The sequence below is a fragment of the Durio zibethinus genome, chromosome 2 (assembly GCF_047325235.1).
Source record: "Durio zibethinus cultivar Kanyao isolate XHJ-2024 chromosome 2, ASM4732523v1, whole genome shotgun sequence".
NCBI lineage: Eukaryota > Viridiplantae > Streptophyta > Magnoliopsida > Malvales > Malvaceae > Durio > Durio zibethinus.
This window is the reverse complement of record NC_143163.1, coordinates 37,165,470-37,188,692: the sequence shown is the minus strand read 5'-3', so window position 1 is coordinate 37,188,692 and position 23,223 is coordinate 37,165,470. Positions and strand designations below refer to the sequence as shown.

Here is a 23,223-nt window from a genome sequence, read left to right as displayed (position 1 = left end):
TTGCATTATTAACTAGGCTTAATAAATAATAAGACTTTGTTTGGATTGACGAATAAAGTTTGTATGAAGTGGAATCTTTTGAAAAGTGCCATTTGTTTTTGAAACTAGTATAAATATATATTTTGACTATTTATAAATTTTATTACTTTTATATAATATCAATGAAATTTTTTTATTTCGCAAAAAAAAAAAATACAAGACAAAACTCAGACTCTCATTTTTTTTAAATTATCTTTCCATTATTGCTTTTTCAAAAGCCTTTAATTTAGAGTTTGAACTTCAAAAATTTCAACACCCAAAAACTCATTTACATATAGGTTATACCATGGAATGGCTGCCACACAATTTTTATAAACAGCGTTGACAATTCTTAAAGGAAAAATCCCTTGACAAACAGAAATCCAAAAAAGAGTCGAGGAAAAAATGGATGTGGTCAAGAAAGTCAAAAGCTCTTATCTTTAGTTTTGTTCGCTAGATGCTGCCGACTTTTATAGACCTGGGCGCTCTTTGGCATGACGGGGTCCAATGCCTGGCCGAAGAGAACAAAAAAATTAAGCATAATTATACCTGTTTTTATACGCTATACATACCATGCATCCTAAATACATGGACTATATTTTTACTAGCAGTAAGATACTTATGATTGCAAAAGAAGAATCTCAAAACCTTCTACAACTTCATTGCCATATGCGAGTGTCATTCAACAATGCCAACCTATAGCAAAATTGCAAGGGACACAAATTTATCTGCAAATAAACAGATATAGAATACAGATACAAATACGTATCCAAAAGAAGGTAGGACAGGGAGAGTAGGGAAGAGCATTCTAAGAAGCCAAATGCATTATGTACCTTGTGAGTCATCAGAGAAGGTTTCTAACGGGCTCAAGGCTTGCAGACTCCATATTTCAGATGGAAATGCTTGCGTCACCATTAGGCCCTCCTTATATCACTAGCTTAGCAGTAAACCAAAGAGGCTTCAAAGTCAGAGCCAAAATAAGCACAATCTTCTCCACTCGTGCTCTATTGTATATTATCTATGGAATAATTCACAATGTACCAAGAAATTAATTAGATACTCTCCAACAAAATCATTTGAACAAGATACATCTCCTTAAGGAGCTTCTCCAACCAACCAGCTAAACACACAACCGAACTCACCCTAGCCTTTATCCATAAGTACTTAGAGTCAGGTTTGTAAATCTTTTTCACCCTTCTCACTCATCAAGGGATTAGCTAAGAAGACAAATGGAGGCAAATTTTATCCGTAACCCTTTCTAGTCATGCATTTTGAAAATTTAATCATCCCCATCATCTCAAGGGGCTAACAATCCAACCAGTAATGGGATTTTGCCTGCGAACTTTGAATCTCTTCTGTGGACCACTTTGCAGACGTTCAAGCACTGCATATGTAATTGAATCAGGTGTTAACCCCTGCTGCTTAAGTTTTGTATAGAGATCCACTGCTTCTGCAGTCCTGCCACTTTTCTCAAGACAATCAAGTAAAATGTTGTATGTCACAATGTTAGGATAACAGCCATCGGCAAGCATTTCATCAAATAATGTGCAAGCCATCTCAACTTTATCTGTTTTGCCAAAGCATTCAATGAGAGTGCTGTACGTTACAACATCTGGATTTAATCCTTTCTCTTGCATCTCCTTGAATCTCATGTGAGCTTCATCAAGATTACCATTTTTCCCAAGGCAATTGATCAAAGAATTGTAAGATACAATATCAGGTCTACAATCGCTTTTCTCAAGTTCTTCAAAGATTTTGATAGCCTCATCAACTTTCCCGGCCCTTCCAAAGCTAGAGATTAGAATATTGTACGTAAATATGTCAGGCAAAGGGCCAAGCCGTTTCATGTTTTCATAAAGATCATGAAGATGGGATATTTGCTTCAACCTACCAAGTGTTGAACATACAGTGTTATACATGACTGTATCAGTATCGATTCCCTTTTCATGAATCTTACTTAGCAGGTCCAGAGCCTCAGTTGTTTTACCCGCACTACACAGGCTTTCCAACATTGCAACGTAAGCATCCTTGTCTCCCTTATCATGGAAGTTCCACATGTTGCAAAATAACCGATGAGCCTCACTGGCATGGCCCAGCTTACTCAGCGTCCTTACAAGATATGCATATATTGACCTACTCATATATTTCTTTGATACTTCAATAACTTCATCTAGTTTATTAAGCCGCCCTTCTGCAGCCAGAACATTTAGAATGACACTGTATGTAAATTCATTGGGCCGACAACCTTTCTCCACCATTTTATAAAATATGCTAATAACCTTGTCAACCATCCGCCCATTCGCTAGTGACTGAATCACAGTATTATAAGCAATTACATTAAGAGAACAGCCCTTTGATATCATTTCATCAAAAAGTTTCAGTGATTCACCACATCTACCAAGTTTTCCAGTCAATCTAATCATAATTGTGTACGTATACTCATCAGGCTCACAATGCTTTCGTTTCATGTCTTTAAAAACCATGTAGGCCTGGTCAACCTGTCAAATGCCGTGGATCAGATTATCACTTCAGGGCCCATGAAACTAATACACTAAGTAACAAAATAAAAACTTGATATTAACGCAATATATTTTATTGTTTCCATCATAAATTAGTTATTACCAATATATTTTTCAAAATTATTAGCAGTAAAAGTACCCTACTAACAGTACTGACAAATCTTCCTAACAACTTCATACTGCAAGTAACAATGTTGAAGTTCGAAAACAGAAACACATGCTGATTCAAAGCTTAACTGCTTCCACTAAACTCCAGCCATTAAGCAACAAAATTCAACACCAAATTGATTCACCAGAATTAACAATTTAAAACCCCCTATTATACATTTGCAACAACAGAATAAACGAACGGTATACACCTGTAAGAAATCCTAAAATCTACATATAAAGATGGAGCCACAACAAAGTATGTGGGTCACTTAACCATGAAATTTGGAAACTCCTTCAAAATACATAAGTTAGTTTAGAGAAAATTCTAAATTGACCACACTAACAAGGAAATTTTAGAAGCCAATATGTCTATAAAAAGTTTTATTAGGGGTTGCTCAGGTCATATAATTTTAAAAATTTGAGATAAACTTTAAAAGTTTAATTGTTAGCGGAATATATGGAGACAATCTTCAACAAGTCAACTATAGTATAAGAGCAGAAAATGTTTTGTCTGTTTAGTTTTCCTACAAATATAAAATAAAATAAAATAAACAAAAAGGAAAACAATTCTCTTTTAGCCTTCTTTATTGCCTTATCTGCTTTTTGGAAAAGGAATATAAACAAAGGAAGAAGACATCACAGAAAATTTGGTGCCATAGGTGAAACCAACCTAAAAAATGTGAAAAATAAGTGTCAAGCCTTTTTTGGTACACTTGAGTAAGGTCAAAGAGGAGGGAGAATTTACACTTAAGTTGTATAAACATTTCAAACCCTAATTTCAAATTGAGAAATTTCATTTTCATGTTATAATGATGCTTGAATAGTAAGTTGTTAAATCCACAATCCTCATGATTTTACTTCTAAGTAAGACAATTAAGTTAGAACAAGAGTTACATTTTAGTTATTCCCCTCATTTTTAGTCAAAAAATCAGAATTGATTTTCCCTTCAACCATTGGCTTTTGCTTTTTCAGCAACTATTTAAGAAATAAAACAATTAAGTATTTGGTTTTACACACAAAATCCTAAACACTTGAAATCACCCCAATGCAGCTTAACTCTAAATAAACCAATGCTAAACACTTCAAATTCCTCTAATTCAATCAGAAAAAATAATCAATAACCACAAGAAAACCAAATAAAACTGTGAGAACTAAGAACATATCAATCGATTTAAGAAGAGATAAAAAGATCAAACCTTTTCATCCTTTGCCAAAGCATTCAACAACATGTTATAACAAAACACATCCAATTTATAACCTTTCCTCTTCATCTCCCCATAAACCGAAAACGCCTTCCCGGAGTCATGTGACCTTAAGTAAGCTTGAACCAGGCACTTATATGTATAAGCATTCATCTTCAATGCCCATTTCTTCACTAGCGTCATACAAGTGTCCAAATCCTCAGTGTTCCCGAAAAACCCAATAAGGATATTGACGATGGAGATGTTGCCACGTGTGCCGGACTTCTCCATGTCGTGGAGGAGTGACCGAACGGTGTCGAAGCGGTCGGCGCGCAAGGATTTGGACAGGATGAGGAGGAGGCGGGTGTAGGTGAAAGGGTCGTGGCGGAAATTGGGGGAAAGGGATGGGCAAAAATGGAAGAATTTCAGGGCGAGGGAAGGGCAGTTTAGGGATTTGAGAATGAGGGAGGCTTCATTGGTGGTGAGGGTTGGGGAGAGGGAGGAGACGTATTGGGAGAGGTTGAGGAAAGGATCGGATTGGGATTTGTTGAGGATGTGTGTGACTTTGCAGATGAGTTGGTGGCGTGGTATTGGGTAACCGCGAGAGTCAGCGGGGACGGTAGGTAGGGAGACTTCGGCGGAGAGGGAGCGGCCGCTTGGGGAAGTTGATGTTATTTTGGCTATATATTTGGTGGCGAAGTGGCGGCGGTTAGTGGTTATGACTTGGTGGAAGTGGCGGCGGTAGTGGAGCTTCATGGAGGCTTTTGATTGTACCGCCTATGCTCTGCTCCAGAACCGGTTTTCACTTGAAAATTTGGAGAGAGTCAAGACAAATCCACAAAGGAGTCCATGACAAGCTTAAACGATGGCGTTTCAAGATTTTCCATGGCCAAAGTTGGGCAGCTTAGGTTGAAACTTGCCTTTAAAAATCAATAAATCCTACTACTCCATACATAAAAAAAATTGTGGATTAAAAAATTTTATGAAAAAGTTATTTTTGCAATCCAACCAATGTTTGGATTCTAATAATAGTATTGTAGCATCTAAATTATTAAATGTTATTAGGTACAAATTGATCAAATAATTCATTGGTGTATAAATTAATCCATGGAAGACATTTTTGTATATTAATTTTGAATTTTTTAGATTTTTTCAAAAAATATTTTTTTAATTTTTTAATTTTTTTCACTTAAAAAAAATATGTAACACATGATAGTCACAAGAGTATCATGTGATAATCTATGCATCATCCACGTATAAATATTTATATGCGTATCCAATTTTTATAAATTAACGTTCACTTCACTAATTTTTATTAATGATGATGAAATAAATCAACATATAAATTAAAAGTTTAGGTCCTTGATCGAATTTTTTTTAATACATATATCACATTTCTACCTGCAATCAATCCAAACACACAACAACTTTACACACTTTCGTCAATTCTCAACACAATTACAGTGCAATAAAATTATAAAATCATTCAAGAATTTGAAATCTTAATCTATTTGCGTTTTAGTATGGCAAAAAGCTGAAGTCCATCTCTGTAACACGATTCCATTTGCCCAGAAATCTCTGACAGTTTCGGGACAAGCTGATTGAACAATTCATCAATGGCCTCCCTGGAAAAATGTTTGCTGAACATTCCTTCCATTGCAGCTCTGACATGTTTCACAAATACAGGGATGTCAATGGGACCTTTTAGCCATGGTGCAGGGTTCATCAATTCTATCACCTCCACCGTGAACATTCCATTTCTTTCCACTCCCTCAGTGAATTCTCCCGGTGGGCAAGCATATATAGGCAAGTTGAATGCATCGACATCGGCTTCACTGATAGATCCCTATAACATATATATAGTTTCGAATTCTTAGAAAATTACAAGGAAAAATTAGGAAAGAACCTGTATTGTTATCATTGAAATATTAATTTGGATGGAAAAAAAAATGGTTTTACATACTGTTTTCACCATGTCCATGAGGATGGATCCCATGCAATTGTACATCAAGCCATTCGCAACTTGAGAATAGGGCATCCCGTCTGGAATACTTGAGCCGATAATGACCATCATTCCTCCTGATACAATCTCTTGAGCTCTAGCATTCAAGAAATAATTTAAATCTTCAGCAAATCGAGTTGCATATGCATTTAAAACTTCCTGTGGAGCACTGGTGTAGTGAATCCTGCCTTTGTTCCAAGCAGGAGAATGCTCGTCCTCTAATTCTGTTGGCAGCTTAGATAGCCAATGCAATGAATACGAACAATGGCCTAAATGGAGAGATGATTTAGGCAATACTTGCTCATGGAAAGAACCTGGAACCCCAGCTACAAAGTACTCTTTTTCTTGTGGGAGACAGGTGAAGAGGGAATTAAAATCATTTGTGAATTGATCATTGAAAATCAGTTGAAATTCAGGCACTTGAGATGTAGGACGCTGAGACATATACTTCTTCTTTACAATTTCTAGTAAATCTTGCATAGCATTTATCGTATTTGATCCAACTCCACATCCAAAATCTGCAAGACGGATTATGTTTGAAGCGGAAGACAAGGATTCCACATCTAGCTTCATCATAATTGTATCTTCAATTTTGTTGGTTACAAAGTTTGCTGCTAATCTCTGCAAATGGGAATTACTTTAGAATGGAAGGCCTTCATTTAAATGTTTTTTTCTTTTTTCTTTATGATAACACATACATATTTTTATTAGCACAAAATTAAATATTATTGAATAGCCAAACTCTATACGCTCACGAAAAAACCAATATGCATGAACCAATAGGAAAAAAAAAAAAAACTCATGTAAGATATGTAGCTCAAACTCAAAATCAATTAGTTAAATGGAGCCTTAATCATTTATGTGCATGAGACTTAGTCATTTATATGTGCATGCATGATGGATTCAATAAATTAACTTGGGCATATGCAATATTAGTTATTTATATGATCATGAGACTTTGAAAACTGATCATGCATAAAATTCTTTTTTTTTTCTTCAAATGTGGGTTAGTTAAAATTTCCACCTGGTAGGAGGAGTTGTTGGAGTAGCTGTTATTTCCATGTCCACCGATAACCTGCGTTGGTGAATTCACTGGTGCCTTATCATTATTCTTCTTTGCGACTGAATAAGAAACCAAAGCTGCCATCCCTCCTCTGTTAGTCTCTCTCTCTCTCTCTCTCTCTCTCTCTCTCTCTCTCTCTCTCTCTCTCTCGCTGTGTCTTCTTTTATTCTTTAGAAGAGGTCAGAGTATGAGGATCATATATGCATGCAAATATAATTTCCATTACTTTTTGTTTTGCAATATATCATTTTCTAATATTCTTAAAAAATTAAACATATGTTGAAATCATGGGTCCGAGGTGACTCTAAAAGAAAGAGACATGGATATATATGTAGTCTAAGCTTGCTTTAATGTCATTTCAATTTTAAAAATTAAATTGGCTTAGATGGATTGTCCCAATCAATAAGGGAGGTTTGGGATGAGAGCATGATGTAATTATCAAAAGAGGATTTCAATTTTTTTTTTCTTTTGAAAGTTGAGGGATTTTATTTTGATTTTGTAAACTCCATTTTTTAGGTAAAGAAACACATATATTTACATTAATTTCAAATGTTCAAATACATGTATAGTATGACTAACATACATGGATGATATGATTATTAACTTGGGAGGAAAAATGAAAGAAAATAAAAACGATAGTAGGAAAGGAAAAGAGAAGGGAAGGAAGAAAAACGAGTGCAAAAATAAAAGGATTTATATATCTTTAATCCCCCCTCGTTAAATTTAGTACAATAGAAAAAAAAATGAAGTTAAATTTAGTACAATATATCTTTCCCATCCTTTTTCCTTCTTTAATTTCTCTCTAATTTTTTTAACAAAGTTAAGTTTTTGTAATTATTCATGCAAAAAAAATTATTTTTTTAATTAAAATTTTAATTTAATTCATTCATATAATTACCATTAAAAGAAATCATTTAACAAATTTAATATTCAATCTCAATGCTTATAATTCTTTATTCTATTCTCAAATTACAACTTTTTTTATATCAAAAAAATTATTTTTTTCAAGCAACATCATTCATTATATATATATAAAGGCAAGTGTCTTCAGTAAAGGACCACAATAAAAAAAAAACAAGGAATAAGCATTAAGGACCACAATATATATTGATTGAGACATAAGATTAGTATATTTCCAATAAATTTTTGCAACATCTATGAAATGGATCGATTTCGTTGTCATGCATATTGACTAATTAGAAATGATATATCGTCTTCAAATTTGTATAAATAAAGATAAAATTAAGTAATGTTAGATTAATCTTCGGCCAAAATCATGGCACCTAATTTCACTAAATAAATGGAAGCCCATATCTTGGCTGTGGTCCTTAAGATCTGGCTTGCAATCTTTAAAATTATAAAATGATGCTAGGATAGCTAGCTTTTGTTCATTAAATTAAATGGGCTTTTTGACGTTCAATCACTTGTCACTTGTTATTTGTCACTACATATTTTTCGTTGGAAAAGATGATTCAATTCCGTCCAAATTCGTGGAGAAAAGGTTCTCTCTTTCAGACGGAATTTTTGATAGATTAACAAGGCAGCAAAATCTCACATAGCTAAAAGTAATTTTTCATACATATGAAAAACTCATTGAGTTTTGTAATATACAATGAGAATTTCTTTTCGTTTCATACATAAATCTCATTCTTCCTCTCAAGATTTAAATTAAAGATATTTGATATAAAGGACTTAATTAAGCAAACAGAAGTTAGTAATTGCTTAAGATAAGAGAAGTAAAATGCACCAAATCCTTTTGAGGTCTGTAAAATATTTCATTTTCATCTATAATTTTTTAAGTTTAATTTTTTATTTATGATTTTTTTAAGTGTTTCAAATTCATTCATTTCATCAACCACTTTTAAAATTTTAACAAAATATGTCACATCAACTTTGCATGAATTTTCATATGACATAAATTTTAATTCAAAAAGTAATTGGGATCGTTTTTTTACCACGTAAACCTCCACATGAATATACATTTGACTATGTTGGAAATTTTTATCAAATTTTAATGATAATTAATTATTAAAATTGATGAATTAGAAATATTTTTAGAAAGTCATAGTGCAATTTAATTACTTAAGATGTATATAAGGATTTTACCACAACATAAACAGCCAGTAAATTGAGTAGGTTGGGACTTGGGAATATCGAGAAAGCAGCATGCATTCACATACAATTGTTATTGGCAAGAAATGGTGATAATCATTTATAAAACCCCTCATTTTCGTATTAAAACAACTAATAGCTGAGTTCGTTCCTTGTAACCTGATTCCACCTGATCGGAAAACTTGGATAGTTTTTTGGTCAGTCGATCAAACATTTCATCAATAGTATCACTGCTAAAGTGTTTGGTGAACATTCCCTCCATTGCTGCCCTTACATGAGTTACCCAAGCATTTATATCAACTGGACCATCTACCAAGGAAGCAGGGTTGGTTAACTCCAAACTTTCAATGCTAAAATGCCCATTTTTTTCTACTAGAGCGGCCATCTCCTCCGGAGAGGCAGTATAGATCGGCAAGTTGAAGGAATCCACCTGATCTTCACTTATCAATCCCTGCATGTATTAAAATATTTTCTCATGTCAATTATATAAAAGCTGAAGCCATTTAAAAATTACTAGCGATTTGGGGTCAGATTTTTTTTTTTTTCTTAATACAGTGAGAAGTATCTTCAAATTTTATTTGGATCTAATTTTCTCATTGAAAGATTTTAAGAACGTATTCTCTCACATCAGTCTGACGCATTCAGAATTTTAATTATTATTTTCAAAATAATTCCCACAAATTAAACTCTTGATTGTAGTCAAATGAATCAAAAGATGCAAGGCTTAATTAATTCCTCCTAGTAAGCATCTTATGCCCACATTGATCAATCATGAGATTATGCTTTTCCCTTTTTCTTTTTTAAATTATTTACACGATTTGGAAAAGGGTATTTTAATTAATTTTACACCAAACTCTGAATCAATTATGAATTAAGATATGAAACCAAACTTCCCTAAATCATCAATATTTTTTATCCTTCAAATTCTATTTTTCATTTTTTCTAATTAAATTTCTGATATTCTTCAAAATGGGATGGTTTTATCGAAGATATAAAGGCCTTCACGCTGTAATCACTAATCTATATATATTGGATCGCTTACCTCATTTGCCATATCCATGAAGCTATATGACATAAAATCATACATCAGACTAGCTGCCAGTTGAGAATAAGGCATCCCATTGGGAATACCTGGCATGATCATGATCATCATCCCCCCAATCACAAGCTCCTTCGCTCGAGCGTTTAAAAAGTTCTCCATGTCCTTAGCAAATTGAGATGCATAAGCATTGACAACTTCGTTGGAAGCATTTGTGTAGTGAATCCTCCCCTTGTTCCACGCAAGAGAATTCTTGTCTAACAACTCTTCCGGCACTCTCGAAAGCCAATGGAGTGCATACGAACAATGCACAAAATGAATGCAGGATTCCGGAAACAATCGGTGATGAAAAGAGCCAGGCACGCCGGCAGCAAAATATGGCCTTTCCGGTGGAAGAGATGTGAAGAGTGTGTTGAAATCGTTGGAGGGTTGATCATTGAAAAACACCAGGAATTCGAGCGTTTTAAAATTAGGACATTGGAGCTTGAACTTGTGTTTTATAAAGTCTAGAAGATCTTGCATGGCAATGAAGGTATTTGACCCAACTGCACATCCCAAATCTGCAATACAAATTGTATTCGATGTAGAAGAGAGTTTTTCCACATCAAGCTTCATTGTAATTGCTCCATTAATTTTTTCCTTAACCACATTTGCAGCTAGTCTCTGCCAATTGTGACCCATATTATCAAAGTCAATAAGGTGGGAGTGGTAATTAATTTAGACGACAAGTATATTCATCAAACCAATTCTATGCGTTCATCATGCTTTGTAATAATACCCCTCTCCTACATTACCTTGAAAGAAGTGAAAATTTTCAAATCACATACATACATATTATATATATATATATATATGCTTGTATATATGTATATATAAATATGAAAAATATTATTACAAAAAATATTACTCCCTATGTCACATGTACGACACATAGAAGAACAAAATAAAAATAAAAAATAAAAAAGCAATATTGATTGGTATAAACAAAGAGTTGTCCAATCAAAAAAATGGAAATAGATGTGTCCGTCCGTAGGGTTCTAGGTTTTAGTATAGAATCTTAATATATATATATATATAAAGAATCTTCCATTAAACTGACCAACGGTTATGGTTTCTCGAAAGTGAGCCAACTTACAAACAAAATTTCCCGACTTCCTGTCTACAGAGAGTTTATGTATTTACAGTTTCTTGTCTTAAAGATATTGTTTTCGTGATCTGAAATTGATCATCAGAATATATAGTGTAATTCCATCGAGGGCTTATCGGTTTTAAATTTATACGTTGCCCCAAGGTTAAAACCAAGGGGAACGAATTCAGATCACATAAGTTTTAACCGTAGCTTTGAGCCAGAAACTGTTTATACATGCATGCAAGAATGCTTGCATGATTTCCATGGAATATTTTTGATCGAGGCATGAAAAACTAATATATCAGAAACTGAAAGAGATATACCTGATAGTAGGAGTTTCTGGTGTAGCTGTAGGTGCCATCTCCACCGTTCACATGGAGGGTATCTGGAAGTGGTCGTCTGACGCTTTCGCCGCTATCGATGAGTAGGGATGGATCCGGCGCTATCTTTGCCATGGCTGCAGAGACCAGAGAGTATCATTGAACAAGGTTCAGTAAGAGATTTGTCTCAAAATATATAGAATAGGACTATAGGAGAAAGGACTCGTGGTACCAATACCATACTAGATACCATCATGGAGGAATGCTTACTATATTGATCTTTTTTAATTACAATAGGGTTGTCCTCAAGCTTTTCATAATTAACTAATTCTTTTCTTGAATGATTTTAATGTCTCACTCTCTAATATCGACTATATATACACAAACACACAAATGAGAATGTTCAACTGGAGAAGAAGAGATTAATTTGATATATATACATATGATTACAACTTTCATAATTATAAACTTTTAAAACTTTTTTTTCTACTTTCTTTCTTGACTTTATGAATTAATAATTCTGGTAGTCCTTAAAATATATTTACAATAGTGTAGAAGTTTGAAATTAAATAAAAATAAAGTTCCTTTTCATTTGCAAATTAATTCTAGTATAAATTCAATAGCAAATTACAATGAGTTCTTTTACATATCTTTAGGGAGATGCCCTAGTAGTTAGGATTTTACCTTGGATGTCACGAGTTTGAATTTTGAGATAGGTGATATATATGATCAGTGGAAAAAGATTTTCTTATAAAAATGTAACTTGAAAATTATGGTAAAAAAATGATTATTGTGGTTTAATAACGTGAATGATTTAAAACAATATAAAAGTATATATTGCTGTAAAACAAAATATTAAAAATTGACTGAATGTTGTTAATTTGAGAAAGGAAAAACTAAACAAAGGCTTAAAAATATTATATGCTCTAGCTGTACTTCAAATGCAACCAAGGAAGGGTTAAGAATCACTAGTTTGGTATTACGAAATTCCATAAAGAGACTTCTTCTCTTACAAAATTAAAAGCTAAACTTAGGAGATCTTAATCCATCGGAATAGGGATATATATAGAAGAAAACTCCCAAGGGTCCAATCCAAATGAATGCAAACCAACGATTAAGAAACTAATTCTCCAATTAAATTTTACTAAATATTTTCAATAGCTTCGACTGAGATATTAATAAATTGGTGCCATCAACTGGCAAATGATCCTGTACTATTAGATAATCAACCCCCAGCCTCAATTTAGCAAAGAACCTTAGCTAGGTTATATATACATACATACATGCATAGTCTCTAATATTTTTTATCGATCATAACTTTTACCTTCATAACTTTTATTTTTCATCTATCAAATGATAATCTTTTTTCTTTGTACCGTTTAATAGAATCATCAAACAATTCATGCTTTGTATTTCTTCAAAATCTAGATTGTAAAAGTGGCATCCGATTTCCTCGAACCAATTTATGCAAAGAATCAGATCCTCAGTGTAAGTTAAAGGGAAAAGATATTTTTGATTAATAAAAATTATTCTAATTCCACTGTTAAGGTGTATCAGATCCTATATAAACATCACTTAAGTACTATTACAAGACTAGCCATTAGAAACAAAAAGCATTCTCGTATTCTAGTTTAAAAACTTCTTTTTTTTTACTTGATGCTTTTTACATAATTCCTTTTCTTTTTCTTCAATTTTTATGTGGGGGGAAAAGGCGAACTTTATAGAAAAAGGAAAAAGGCAATTAAAGAGAACGTATACCCTAAAAACGAAAGAAACATCAAGAAGAAAGAGGTAGGCATTGGTCAATGGTCCGAGCGTTGCTAAAAAAAATTAGTAATAGTACAAAAGATTCTAAAATAAAAGCATCCACTTCATAGAATAAGATAGAAAATTCATTATTGGTAGACAATCAATGGACTGCAATCTTTTATGAGGCATGCGTAAAGTCTATTAATTCATTTTTTTTCAACTTTGAATTCAAACATTTTTTTGTGGTCATATGACAGGAAAGCCACAACGGATCTGTAACTATTCCCATGTTCTTTCGAATAAGGCCAACTGTTAAATATTTCATTATTCCCACCAACAGTTTTAAGAAACTCCCTATATATGAACCCTAGCTACAGCTATAAGCTAGGCATATAGCTACTAGCTTATAGCTATAGCTTTGGTTACAGCTTGTCATCTTTTTCAAATATTGATGCAATTCTCTTTTTTTTTTTGTTATATCATGAGACAAAGTTTCAATATAACAAAAAGAATCGGAAGAGATTTGATTCAAAATTAAATTTTTAATTTTTTTTAAGTATTTTTAATCATTAGATTAAAGATTTGGGAATGCAATTTTCAGTTCATACATTATCAATTGAGCATTTAGCATTGTTACTCATCTTACATTTATCCAATATATAATATGATATATATTTGCATTTATAGCCAATGTTTTATGACTTTCGATAAAATGATGGATTTTTAGTTTCATCAGTTAAAGTTAATTTTTATCATTTCAAATATAAAAAATATATATTTGCATTAATAGACCCTAACTTGCAATTTCCATAAACCAAAATTCATGAGGGAAATTGCTGCAGACTTTGTAGTTTATATCTTGGAGAATGGCAATTCCAGAGTGACAGAATATCTCTTGGAAATGTCTAATCTTAAGTATATAAATTAATCCTGAGCCATAATCCTGAGCTATGATTCATGATAAACAGGGCATCACATGCCTAAAATGATGAAAAAAACATTAGATTTCTGAATTAGTAGCAGTAGCTGCCTGCAAGTCTACCCGAGCTACAGGTAATACAGAGTGATCTGTCGAGGATAATCAAAACAAAAGAAGAACTAGTAAAATACAAAGTGAAAATGTAGATAAACGAGGCAACTGAGCTGGAAACCGGCCCTGGGAAGTGGGAACCATTAGGGTTAATGTTGGAGTTTGGAAAAGCCACATTTGTGTCTTCTAAAAGTCCCGCTTGATAACTCAAAGGAGACACACAAGACGACAACAACAATTCATTTGGTTTATAAAATCAATCAATACTTTTAATTGGGTGGTATTTCTCAAGCTATATATATGTACCTATATATATAGCTCACTCTTTTAAAGTCACGTAGGGCTGATCTGGACAACATGCACAACGCAATCAGTGTGATTTTTATTGGTGTTTACACCAAGATCGATGATATCTATGGAAATTTTTATTATAAAAGTATATATTTAAAATATAAATATGCGCGCTTGTATGAGTAGTATTAATACTAGTAGAAATATATAAATCAAGATAGACCCAAATGATTTTTTTTTTTTTTAGACATAAAGCACTAACGAGACCTGAGTCGAACTAGGGCATTTGTACTGGTCGTGATAGGTTGAGCCGGGGTTGGTAAGGATAATGAATCCGGACCAATCACATGTAGGAAATAGGCCGGCAATACTCTCACCTTCTGCTCCACGACGGTGAGGTCTTTTGTTTCTTTGGGAAAAGTATCTTTGATGCCAAGATCTTCTAGGGGACGCAGCTACGAACGTCATTTTGTCCTTGCCTGCTAACTTATCATTTGACGATGTAGCGTAAATAAAATCCTCCGCCTACACTACTAGCAGGAAGAAGGGCCACCAAAGGGAGTCAAAAGATTCGATAGTTCAATCTTCTATTAAATAAAATTTTTTTGGCCAGATTAAATAAAATTTGATATTTGAAAATTTTTTTATTTTTTCTAAAAATTTGAAATGTTAAAGTGTTGCTGCAATTTGACTACTCGCAAGAAATAAATACACATAAAGTTGTTATTTATTTCTTTATTGTACTCAAACAATTGAGATCAGAAAGAAAAATAAGATATTTTTTTCCTTTTGGGTACATGGAAATATTTTAATAAACATGTTAGCTAGTTTATTTTTGAAAATTATTTTGTATCTAGTAAAAATTGGAGTCAAACTTTTTTAAAAAAAATTTAATTTATATCAAAAAAAAAATTAAGGTTTAACTTTTATGCACAATCACTATATTCGAATGAAAAATGAAAGCATTAGTCACTTCTACACCTAAAAAGAAGCGGGATTTTGATTGTTGAGTCTAGTAGAAAAATTTTCGATGGAAAAAATTCCCTTGCATTCTTGCAATTAATTACTTATTCATATGTTTATCTAATACTTACTAACCTATATTAATATTAAATTTTCTGAATGAGTTGGAGTGAAACCAATTTGGTTAATTAAAGAATTGATTAAAAAAAATCATGAAATAAAAAATATAAATTAATAAGGTTATATTTTTAATTTACTTTTCTTTAAAAAAATAAAAGCAAAATGAGAATCTGAATTTCGAAATCCACTTTCCACTTCTTCTTACTTTTTTTCCATTTAAAAAACCGACACCTTAGTTATCCACCTTTTAATCACTTTTACATTTTAAGATAATTATGAATTGATTGGGTTTGACAAGTAGTATGATCGCAACATATTTTTAAAGTTAAAAGTGAAGTTGTATAAAAAAAAAAATTGTAAAGCCTGCATTATTATATGAAATTAAGTGTTAGGTTGTTAAAAAATAATATAAAAAGAAAATAACCATAAGGGAAATGAGGATGTTTAGATAAATGTGTGATAATACTAGATAAGATAAAATCAGAAATGAAGAGATTCAAAAAAAATTAGAGGTAGTTTGAAATAAAGAAAAGATGAAAAAGGGTTGTTTGCGATAGTTTGAACATATAAAATATAGACCTAACTGTACACAAATTAGGAGAATTGAGTTTTTAAATCCAAGAGAGATCAAAACATTTAGAGATAGACATTGAAAGATATGAATGCAAATAATAAAAAATAATATAATGATTAAAAAATTAGATGAAAAAGTGATCATTAATAAAAATGAATGATGCAAAAAGATTCAAACTACAACCTAACTTCATTATCTTATTTGATTTTCATATAACCATACAAAAGTATGGGATATAAGATTTGATATGTTGTTGTTGTATCTAAATATTAAAATTTTTATTTATTTCACCCAAAGTGCATAAGACTAGTTAATTATAAAACCCTTAACTGAGTTGACATCACCAGTCAAGTATACTAAATCAATTAGAAAAATTGGAAAAAAAATTCATCATGTAATTAAAAATATAAATTTAGTAATATTATTTTAATCTTTCACAGTTTCACTTTTTTAAAAATACAGTTTAAATCCATTTCCTTTTAAACTTACATTTTATCTATTTTAAATCTTCCAAATAATTACATTTATATTTATCTTTTTAATATAGAAAATTGCTTATTAGTTATTACTTCATGGGTGTGCCAAAGACAAGTTTATAATTAAATAAGTTCTCAAAATTATTTATAAAAAAAATAATAATTTCTTACAGTTAAAGGTGTCTATGGATATGGGCTTGGGCTACCTTTGCTATAATCTTGCCTAAGCCTACTTGGGGTGGGAAATTTGTTGGGCTCAAAAAGTTTGGTTTAATTCTTACCTGTTCCACTTTTCAAAGGTCTACAACTCTAGTTTTCTTTGCCACAGATAAATATTTTATATTTTTAATTCTTTCATTAAAAATTCCTTTCATTTATTTATATAATTTAAAACCCCCTAAAATTATTTAAAAAAAAACTTAAAAACTACGTATGAATTTGGATGGAAAAGGAATATCAAGAATATATAAGTTTTAAAGATATGTATGATGTTTTCTTCACATTGCATATAACAAAAAAATATATAAAAATGAAATGAATGTGTAAACTAGATGTTCTATAATATTACTACAAAAAATTAATTAATTCAATTAAAAATATTTGTAGATTTTTATATGTACGTTTTACAGGAAACTACACATTTAATTTCCTAAACAATTTTCATGTGACATATAAAAGAGACATGAGGCTTCCACCGAGGTGAAATCCTTGAAAAGAAAAAAAAAAATCAAAACTGAAATACAAATTTCTCTATCCAATTGAAAGTTGAAACCCCAATTAATAATCTTTAGCTAACATGTAGTATTTAACAAAGAAAACTTTACGTGCAAACTTATCTTCCCTTTCTCCAGTTGTAGCCTGGCACCGGTAACAAGCCAATACCCCGGACTATCCTGAGGCCCTTTGCATAATTGCGAGGTTTCTACAAACTTCAATAGCTTTGGTGTTTGAACAGGCACTGGTGGCCCTGTTGGGTACACGGCGGAATCCACCACAACCGCCACCTCCTTTTCTTTGACAGGGTTGCCTGTTAAGGATTGGCTTATGGCTGAAAGTAAACCAGACCTTTGGGAAAATCCAGAGGCGGCTTGTGCCCAACTTGACTGAACTAGAAATGAACCGGAGACCTTGGAAAACAACAGTCTAAGATGGAGAACACTCTTGGAACCATGTTTCTTTACATGCAATTGAGCACCGGTGACGATGAAGACAACATCCTTGCCAGCAGTCCATTTTGGGTTATATTTAACTGGGGCTGTGCATATATGAGAAAATTTTTTGCGATGGATAGCTTCGAAGAATCGAATATCAGCTGTATCTTCTGATGCTTGCCAGTATTGTATGTCGTCCATCTTGTTTTCCAATGTTTTTGGTAGATTCGATAGGTGTTGAAGGTGAATAGCTAGCCTGAGATTAAATCAAGAAAAGCAGAATTTTACTTTAAAAAAAATTATATTTAATCACTCACCCAAGTAAATTTCACAGCTAACCGATAGCAGTTGTTACCTATTGCATTTCATGCCCTCAAGATACAAGCGCATCGCAGTTACAGGTCTCATCCCTACTGTGACCTGATATTAAGAGCTAACACTTGTTATTGGTATTTTTCCAAGGTATGAAACACGAAAAATTAGATTGAAATTTGTTAGAACACTGGCATTTTTCGCATTTCTAAGTACCAATGCTGGTTGAATATATATGCGGCACCACAATCATCATGATGAAAGGGTTTCTGGATATGAATGTGGAGGTTTAGATGTACCTGAGAAGTGTTTACATAAAGCTTAGGACCCAAAAAGTTGAAGTGAAGAGCTGGTGATGAAGAAGCCCTATTTGGGGAAGGACCCAAAGGAAGGTCATTGTGAATGGGAGCCCAAATCTTGCGTGATTGGAAGTCAAGAAAGTACTGTAGATCCCCTATAGGAGGCTTGTCTGCAATTACATAAAATTCAGGAACAAATCAACATAATTAAGTTTGAAAAAAGAATGTGTAACTTAATTTTGGAAAATATAAAGAAATTTTTTTTTATGAACTGTTGAGTTTAAGATCAATGATAGGGCTTCGGTTATGCATATCCCTTTGCATATGGTTTTGCATTATGAGTGACAAGGAACAAAAACTTACATCGAAGGTATAAATTGATGGCATGTGATAAGAAACCTTTGCCAGCGACACCTTTAAGGAGAGAAGTGATGGGAATGAAGTTAAAATTAATGGCATCCGGCATTCCTGCAACTGTTGGAAGCCACTCACAATGGCTATTAGCTTCTGGGTCACCTCCCCTCTTTGAACATATAACAGTGATTCCCTGAAAAACCCCATTCACTTCCTTATTAATGCTTTAATTAGTATTCAAGCATACTAACATACATTTAACGACTAATAATCGTATGATCTGTTAGTAAAATGTTAATGATTAGAGTTTAATTCTTAACGGCATCCAATATAAAAATATATATACACTTAAATGACCTAGCTAGCTGTTCTTAGCCAATGTTATATCTTCAATCCTAGATGTTATACATTCTATAACATTGAGAAGAAAATTTTAAATAGAAATTAGTTGGACCTACATCTTTGGTACAGATGAAGGGGTAGCGATTGAAGGCAACAGGTTGTTGATCAAAGAAATTGAAAGCCTGCGGTACCTGTGCAGCACAAATAGGAAAAAAATAAGTCAAAAGAAACAATCGACCAATTTATAACATTTCTCTATAAAAAGAATGAATCAAAATTAAAACCTTTTGCTTTTGCTCTTTGGTGTTGGGTGTATAGCTGCAAGTCCCTGTAAATAATTGGTCTCCAAGAACATCCAGATGTTTTTTGAGCTGTGAAGGCTCCAAGTTGGAAGATTTGTCTTGCCTAACCAAAACCACATCTTGGCCACCAATGCTTAACCCCACAATGACATGAGTCCCGTATTTCTCAATGAATCTGCCAAATAATTTCCAAATTTCGGAGTTGAATTTTTGCAAAGGATTAATTTAACATTCAATGGATAAAATGCACATCATTTAACAATTACTATGACAATTTCATAATTGAGTTTTTAATAAATAAAGAAATTAATTAATTAAAAATCTTCTGAAATTACGGCCAACTGCTAACCTACCTTCCAAGGTCTACTTTCAATTGTCAACCACATGCTAGGCCAAAGTATAATTTCTAGGATTTTTTTTTAATTATTATTACTTAAATTACACCTTACCATAAATGAAAGGTACTAAACAGGAGAGCCTTGAATTGTTTAGATTTCTAGAATTTGTCATTTGACATACCAGATTTTTTTATTTTTTTTTACATTTTTGCATGAGCAGACATGGTTTTTTCAAGCAGACTGAACTGTCTAATTTGCTGGCACTTGACTTTTGGGCTTTTCTGGCAGCTGATATTGTTGACTTTAACTAAAAATCCAATAGTGGACCAATTCCTATGGGGATAATTTACTGGTCAAACAAGGAAAACTTGCCCATCTTTACTTTTGACACAAATTCTAATTTGACCCTAGAATTTTGCAATTTCTTTACCAAGAATTTTTTTTTCCTAACATACGAACTGTCGTTGTTAATTGTATTACTTATTGATTTTTTATTTGGTTGCTGGATATTATTCTTGTCTTTTTGGATGAATAAAATACAACATTTATTTTTAAAAAAATTAAAGATTCAAACCTTAAATTTCATCCCTTACAAGGAGGTGCAACAGTTAGGTCTAGTATTAGTTACTTAATTATGATGCTTTTACCTATTTTATATTCAAAATTTTGTTAGTATAAAAAATGAAAATGAAAGTAAAGGTCAAAGAACTAATGATATAAGAAAAAATAAAATTTTTATGGAAAAATAATTATGGCTTTGGATTAATACCAAAACAAAAAGAGTGTAACACTTATGAATGTCCAAGAAGAAATTAAATTTCTTTTATCAAAATTTTCTTTTTTTAACATAATGTTATCAAAATTTATTTAATATGCTTGGTACTTGGTAGTTTCAAGATCCTTATAATTGAAAAACATTGAAAAAAAAAAAAAAAAAAGAAGAATACACAAGGATTGTCAAATTCCTAGTTGAGTAAATAGAAATTAGTAGTTTTTAATTACCAAAATGCAAAACATATATTAATATGCAAGGCAAGAATATTTCAACTTCATTATTATGTAAATAGCATATCATCATAAAGTCAACTTAATACTACAAAATTAGCAAATTATATAGGCAATTATATGAACATAAGGCCTTAAGAATTGAACATTCTTACCGCAGAAGCTTAAGCTTTGACTGGAGCATAAATAAATAAATAAAAATTAAGAAATAAAAACCTAAAGTAAAGGCTTCAAAATAAATGTAATTTATGAAAAGATACACCAAACATTTGAATCAATGGCAAGTACATATATTTTTCGTAAAAAAAGGTTGGTATTTAATTTATAAAAAAATACACTCGAAACATTTGATTTAATGATAAATATATCTTTTTTTTTTAATTTGAATTCAATCCTCCTTTCTCAAATGAAAAAAAAAAATGGTGTGAGTAATTAACATTCAACAAAACCAAACCTTAATTGTTTTCACATTTTGTTACACTGTTAATTACAGCATATGAGAAAAGATATGAAGTTGGTCACATCAAAAGTTGAAAGTTATCCAATTAGCTTTGACATTGAAAAGTTATATATGGTTCAATTATTTTGATAGGTTAACTTTGGAAATCTTCAATGTAGAATTAATGACTGGTTGAATTATCAGTTTGGTTAACTTTCGAAATCTTCAATTTTCTGGACTTCAACACTATGAAAAACCTCAACAAAGGAGTTGGAAAAGCTTTTTATAAATGATAAATGAATTTAATACGTGTGAATGTTACTATGATTTTTCTTAGAGTGAAGACTGCCATGGTTACTCTCACAAACCAAATCAATAAATGTGGCTATATATAACATTATTATATGCCTTAAATATCAAAAGGAAAAGTCCACAAAATAATTGAAAAATGAAACGGCATTTCCTATAACGTCATTTGCAAGAATGAATACAATGAATTCTATCTAAAAAAACGTTTAAATAGTCTTAATTTAAATTAATTTTCTCCTCTTTCTTGTCCTTTTGTTTACTTTTTTTTTTTGGAAAAATATTATAATTAGATTCGGTATCTCTATTCAATTATTTTTTATATATGATCATTATAACTAAAAATTCAGAATTTTATTATCAATTATCTCATCACGTCACACTTTTTGGGGTTTTTTTCATTGTTAATTTTTTATTGAAAAACCACCCAATATTGTTCAGGAAAAACATTAAAAAGAAGATTAAATAAAAAAATATAGCATAGTAAAATAAAAACATTAATTACGTACCTTGCTAGGCCACAAGGATCCCAAGCAGATGGAACAGCATTCAGAACTTCTTGAGAGAGAAGGAGGGGATAGCGATCAATATGAACATTGAACAATATGATGAAATATCCATCAAGTCCTAAGTATTTGGTATTGGCTGCATCTTTTGCCCATGAACCGCTTTGGAAACCAAACATTGAATTGAATAGCCCTGATGGAATTTTCCCCGGAAGACTACTTTTCTGGTTGAAAAACTCCGCCATCTACACACAAGTGCATAGCAGTTATGAATTTGAGAAAAAACATGGTAACGAAAATTAAAAAAAAAAAAAAGGATCAGGTTCAGTTCTTGACAAATTTAAGTATAAAAAATATATATATCAAATACCTGATTGAAATCAAGAATATCAGACTGATAACGAGTATGATCGCCTTTGTCGCATTTGATATCAACAGGAACATCTCTGATAGCTCCAAAACCAGGTATGGCAATCTCTCTTCTCTCTGTTTCATTGAGTAAAATCAGCCTTTCCTTGCCCTTGCAATACTTGAGTCGAAAATCTGACGTTAAATCGAATCCTCTTCCCAGGCTGCTAAGGGCCTTCTCCACAATTCCATTGCCGCTCATCTCTCTTAATTCTTTCCCTTTCAGAAGAGAAAAAAAAGATAAACAAAGATATAAAATTGAAGAGCGTAGAAAAAGTTTGGGGTTAATTATATACAAAACATGAAGAGTGGGTATAGTTATAAATGTGGGTGAGAACACTGTGAAATGGTACAATTGTAATGAAATAAAATCCAGGAAGTTTCGTTTTGTTTCGTTCCATTTCCTGCTTACGATCTTAGCTTTGACTGCCATCTTTTTCTTTATTCCATTTGTTTTTTTCTGCTATATTTATATATAAAATAATGATGCTTTTCTATTTATCATTTCACACTAATGGCTGGCTTTAATGTTAGTCCAAATAAGAAGGGCATTAATTGTCAATGTTCAACGTCAACTATATATTTTGAAAACCAACAGCTCCAACATATTGCGTACGCACGATTCAATTGTTTTTTTCCATTGTAAGTTATCCGGCTATTGTTCATTTATCTTTAATAGTTTTTTTTTTTTTTTTACTGTATGATGAGATTAAAAAATTAGAAAG

At 32.0% G+C, this 23,223-nt stretch overlaps 3 protein-coding genes and 1 pseudogene across 9 annotated transcripts; all 4 read right to left on the bottom strand.

Annotated features, from left to right (window-relative positions):
* Window positions 1–193: 193 nt before the first annotated feature.
* ABO5 (ABA Overly-Sensitive 5) lies at window positions 194–4,770 on the bottom strand. Of its 7 annotated transcripts, none has more exons than XR_016333975.1 (4): window positions 3,884–4,770; window positions 852–2,516; window positions 667–746; window positions 194–529 (listed from the first exon to the last, which is right to left on the bottom strand). XR_016333975.1 is itself a non-coding variant. In XM_022920848.2 (2 exons), exons 1-2 carry the CDS (start codon window positions 4,622–4,624, stop codon window positions 1,311–1,313), a joined length of 1,947 nt encoding a protein of 648 aa, XP_022776583.1. In that variant the 5' UTR covers window positions 4,625–4,770; the 3' UTR covers window positions 662–1,310. The 7 variants fall into 7 exon arrangements, 1 of the variants encoding a protein (XP_022776583.1); XR_002693617.2 differs by having other exon boundaries at window positions 667–714; XR_016333988.1 differs by lacking the exon at window positions 667–746 and having other exon boundaries at window positions 852–1,036; window positions 1,161–2,516.
* A 497-nt stretch (window positions 4,771–5,267) lies between these two features.
* On the bottom strand, window positions 5,268–7,017 carry LOC111317717 (loganic acid O-methyltransferase pseudogene; annotated as a pseudogene).
* A 2,140-nt stretch (window positions 7,018–9,157) lies between these two features.
* Window positions 9,158–11,826, bottom strand: LOC111317716 (loganic acid O-methyltransferase-like). Its single transcript, XM_022920135.2, has 3 exons — window positions 11,537–11,826; window positions 10,088–10,747; window positions 9,158–9,496 (listed from the first exon to the last, which is right to left on the bottom strand). The coding sequence occupies exons 1-3, from the start codon at window positions 11,666–11,668 to the stop codon at window positions 9,158–9,160; spliced, it is 1,131 nt and encodes a 376-aa protein (XP_022775870.2). The 5' UTR covers window positions 11,669–11,826.
* Window positions 11,827–17,300: 5,474 nt separating this feature from the next.
* LOC111318161 (MAC/Perforin domain-containing protein) lies at window positions 17,301–22,868 on the bottom strand. The gene is made up of 8 exons (XM_022920847.2): window positions 22,461–22,868; window positions 22,094–22,335; window positions 19,479–19,671; window positions 19,311–19,385; window positions 18,862–19,045; window positions 18,499–18,668; window positions 18,243–18,307; window positions 17,301–18,143 (listed from the first exon to the last, which is right to left on the bottom strand). The coding sequence occupies exons 1-8, from the start codon at window positions 22,698–22,700 to the stop codon at window positions 17,528–17,530; spliced, it is 1,785 nt and encodes a 594-aa protein (XP_022776582.2). The 5' UTR covers window positions 22,701–22,868; the 3' UTR covers window positions 17,301–17,527.
* Window positions 22,869–23,223: the final 355 nt, after the last annotated feature.

Bases quoted from the DNA above. Each gene is read 5' to 3' on its own strand.
- LOC111318161 (XM_022920847.2), bottom strand. From the start codon at position 22,700: ATGAGCGGCAATGGAATTGTGGAGAAGGCCCTTAGCAGCCTGGGAAGA. The intron at 19,386-19,478 runs GTTTTAATTTTG...TGTGCTGCACAG, and splicing joins CCAAAGAGCAAAAGCAAAAG to GTACCGCAGGCTTTCAATTT. The intron at 18,308-18,498 runs GTACATCTAAAC...TCTTAATATCAG, and splicing joins TTTATGTAAACACTTCTCAG to GTCACAGTAGGGATGAGACC.
- ABO5 (XM_022920848.2), bottom strand. From the start codon at position 4,624: ATGAAGCTCCACTACCGCCGCCACTTCCACCAAGTCATAACCACTAAC. The intron at 2,517-3,883 runs GTTTGATCTTTT...GGCATTTGACAG, and splicing joins CTTTGGCAAAGGATGAAAAG to GTTGACCAGGCCTACATGGT.
- LOC111317716 (XM_022920135.2), bottom strand. From the start codon at position 11,668: ATGGCAAAGATAGCGCCGGATCCATCCCTACTCATCGATAGCGGCGAA. The intron at 10,748-11,536 runs GTATATCTCTTT...CACAATTGGCAG, and splicing joins CCAGAAACTCCTACTATCAG to AGACTAGCTGCAAATGTGGT. The intron at 9,497-10,087 runs GTAAGCGATCCA...TAATACATGCAG, and splicing joins TCATGGATATGGCAAATGAG to GGATTGATAAGTGAAGATCA.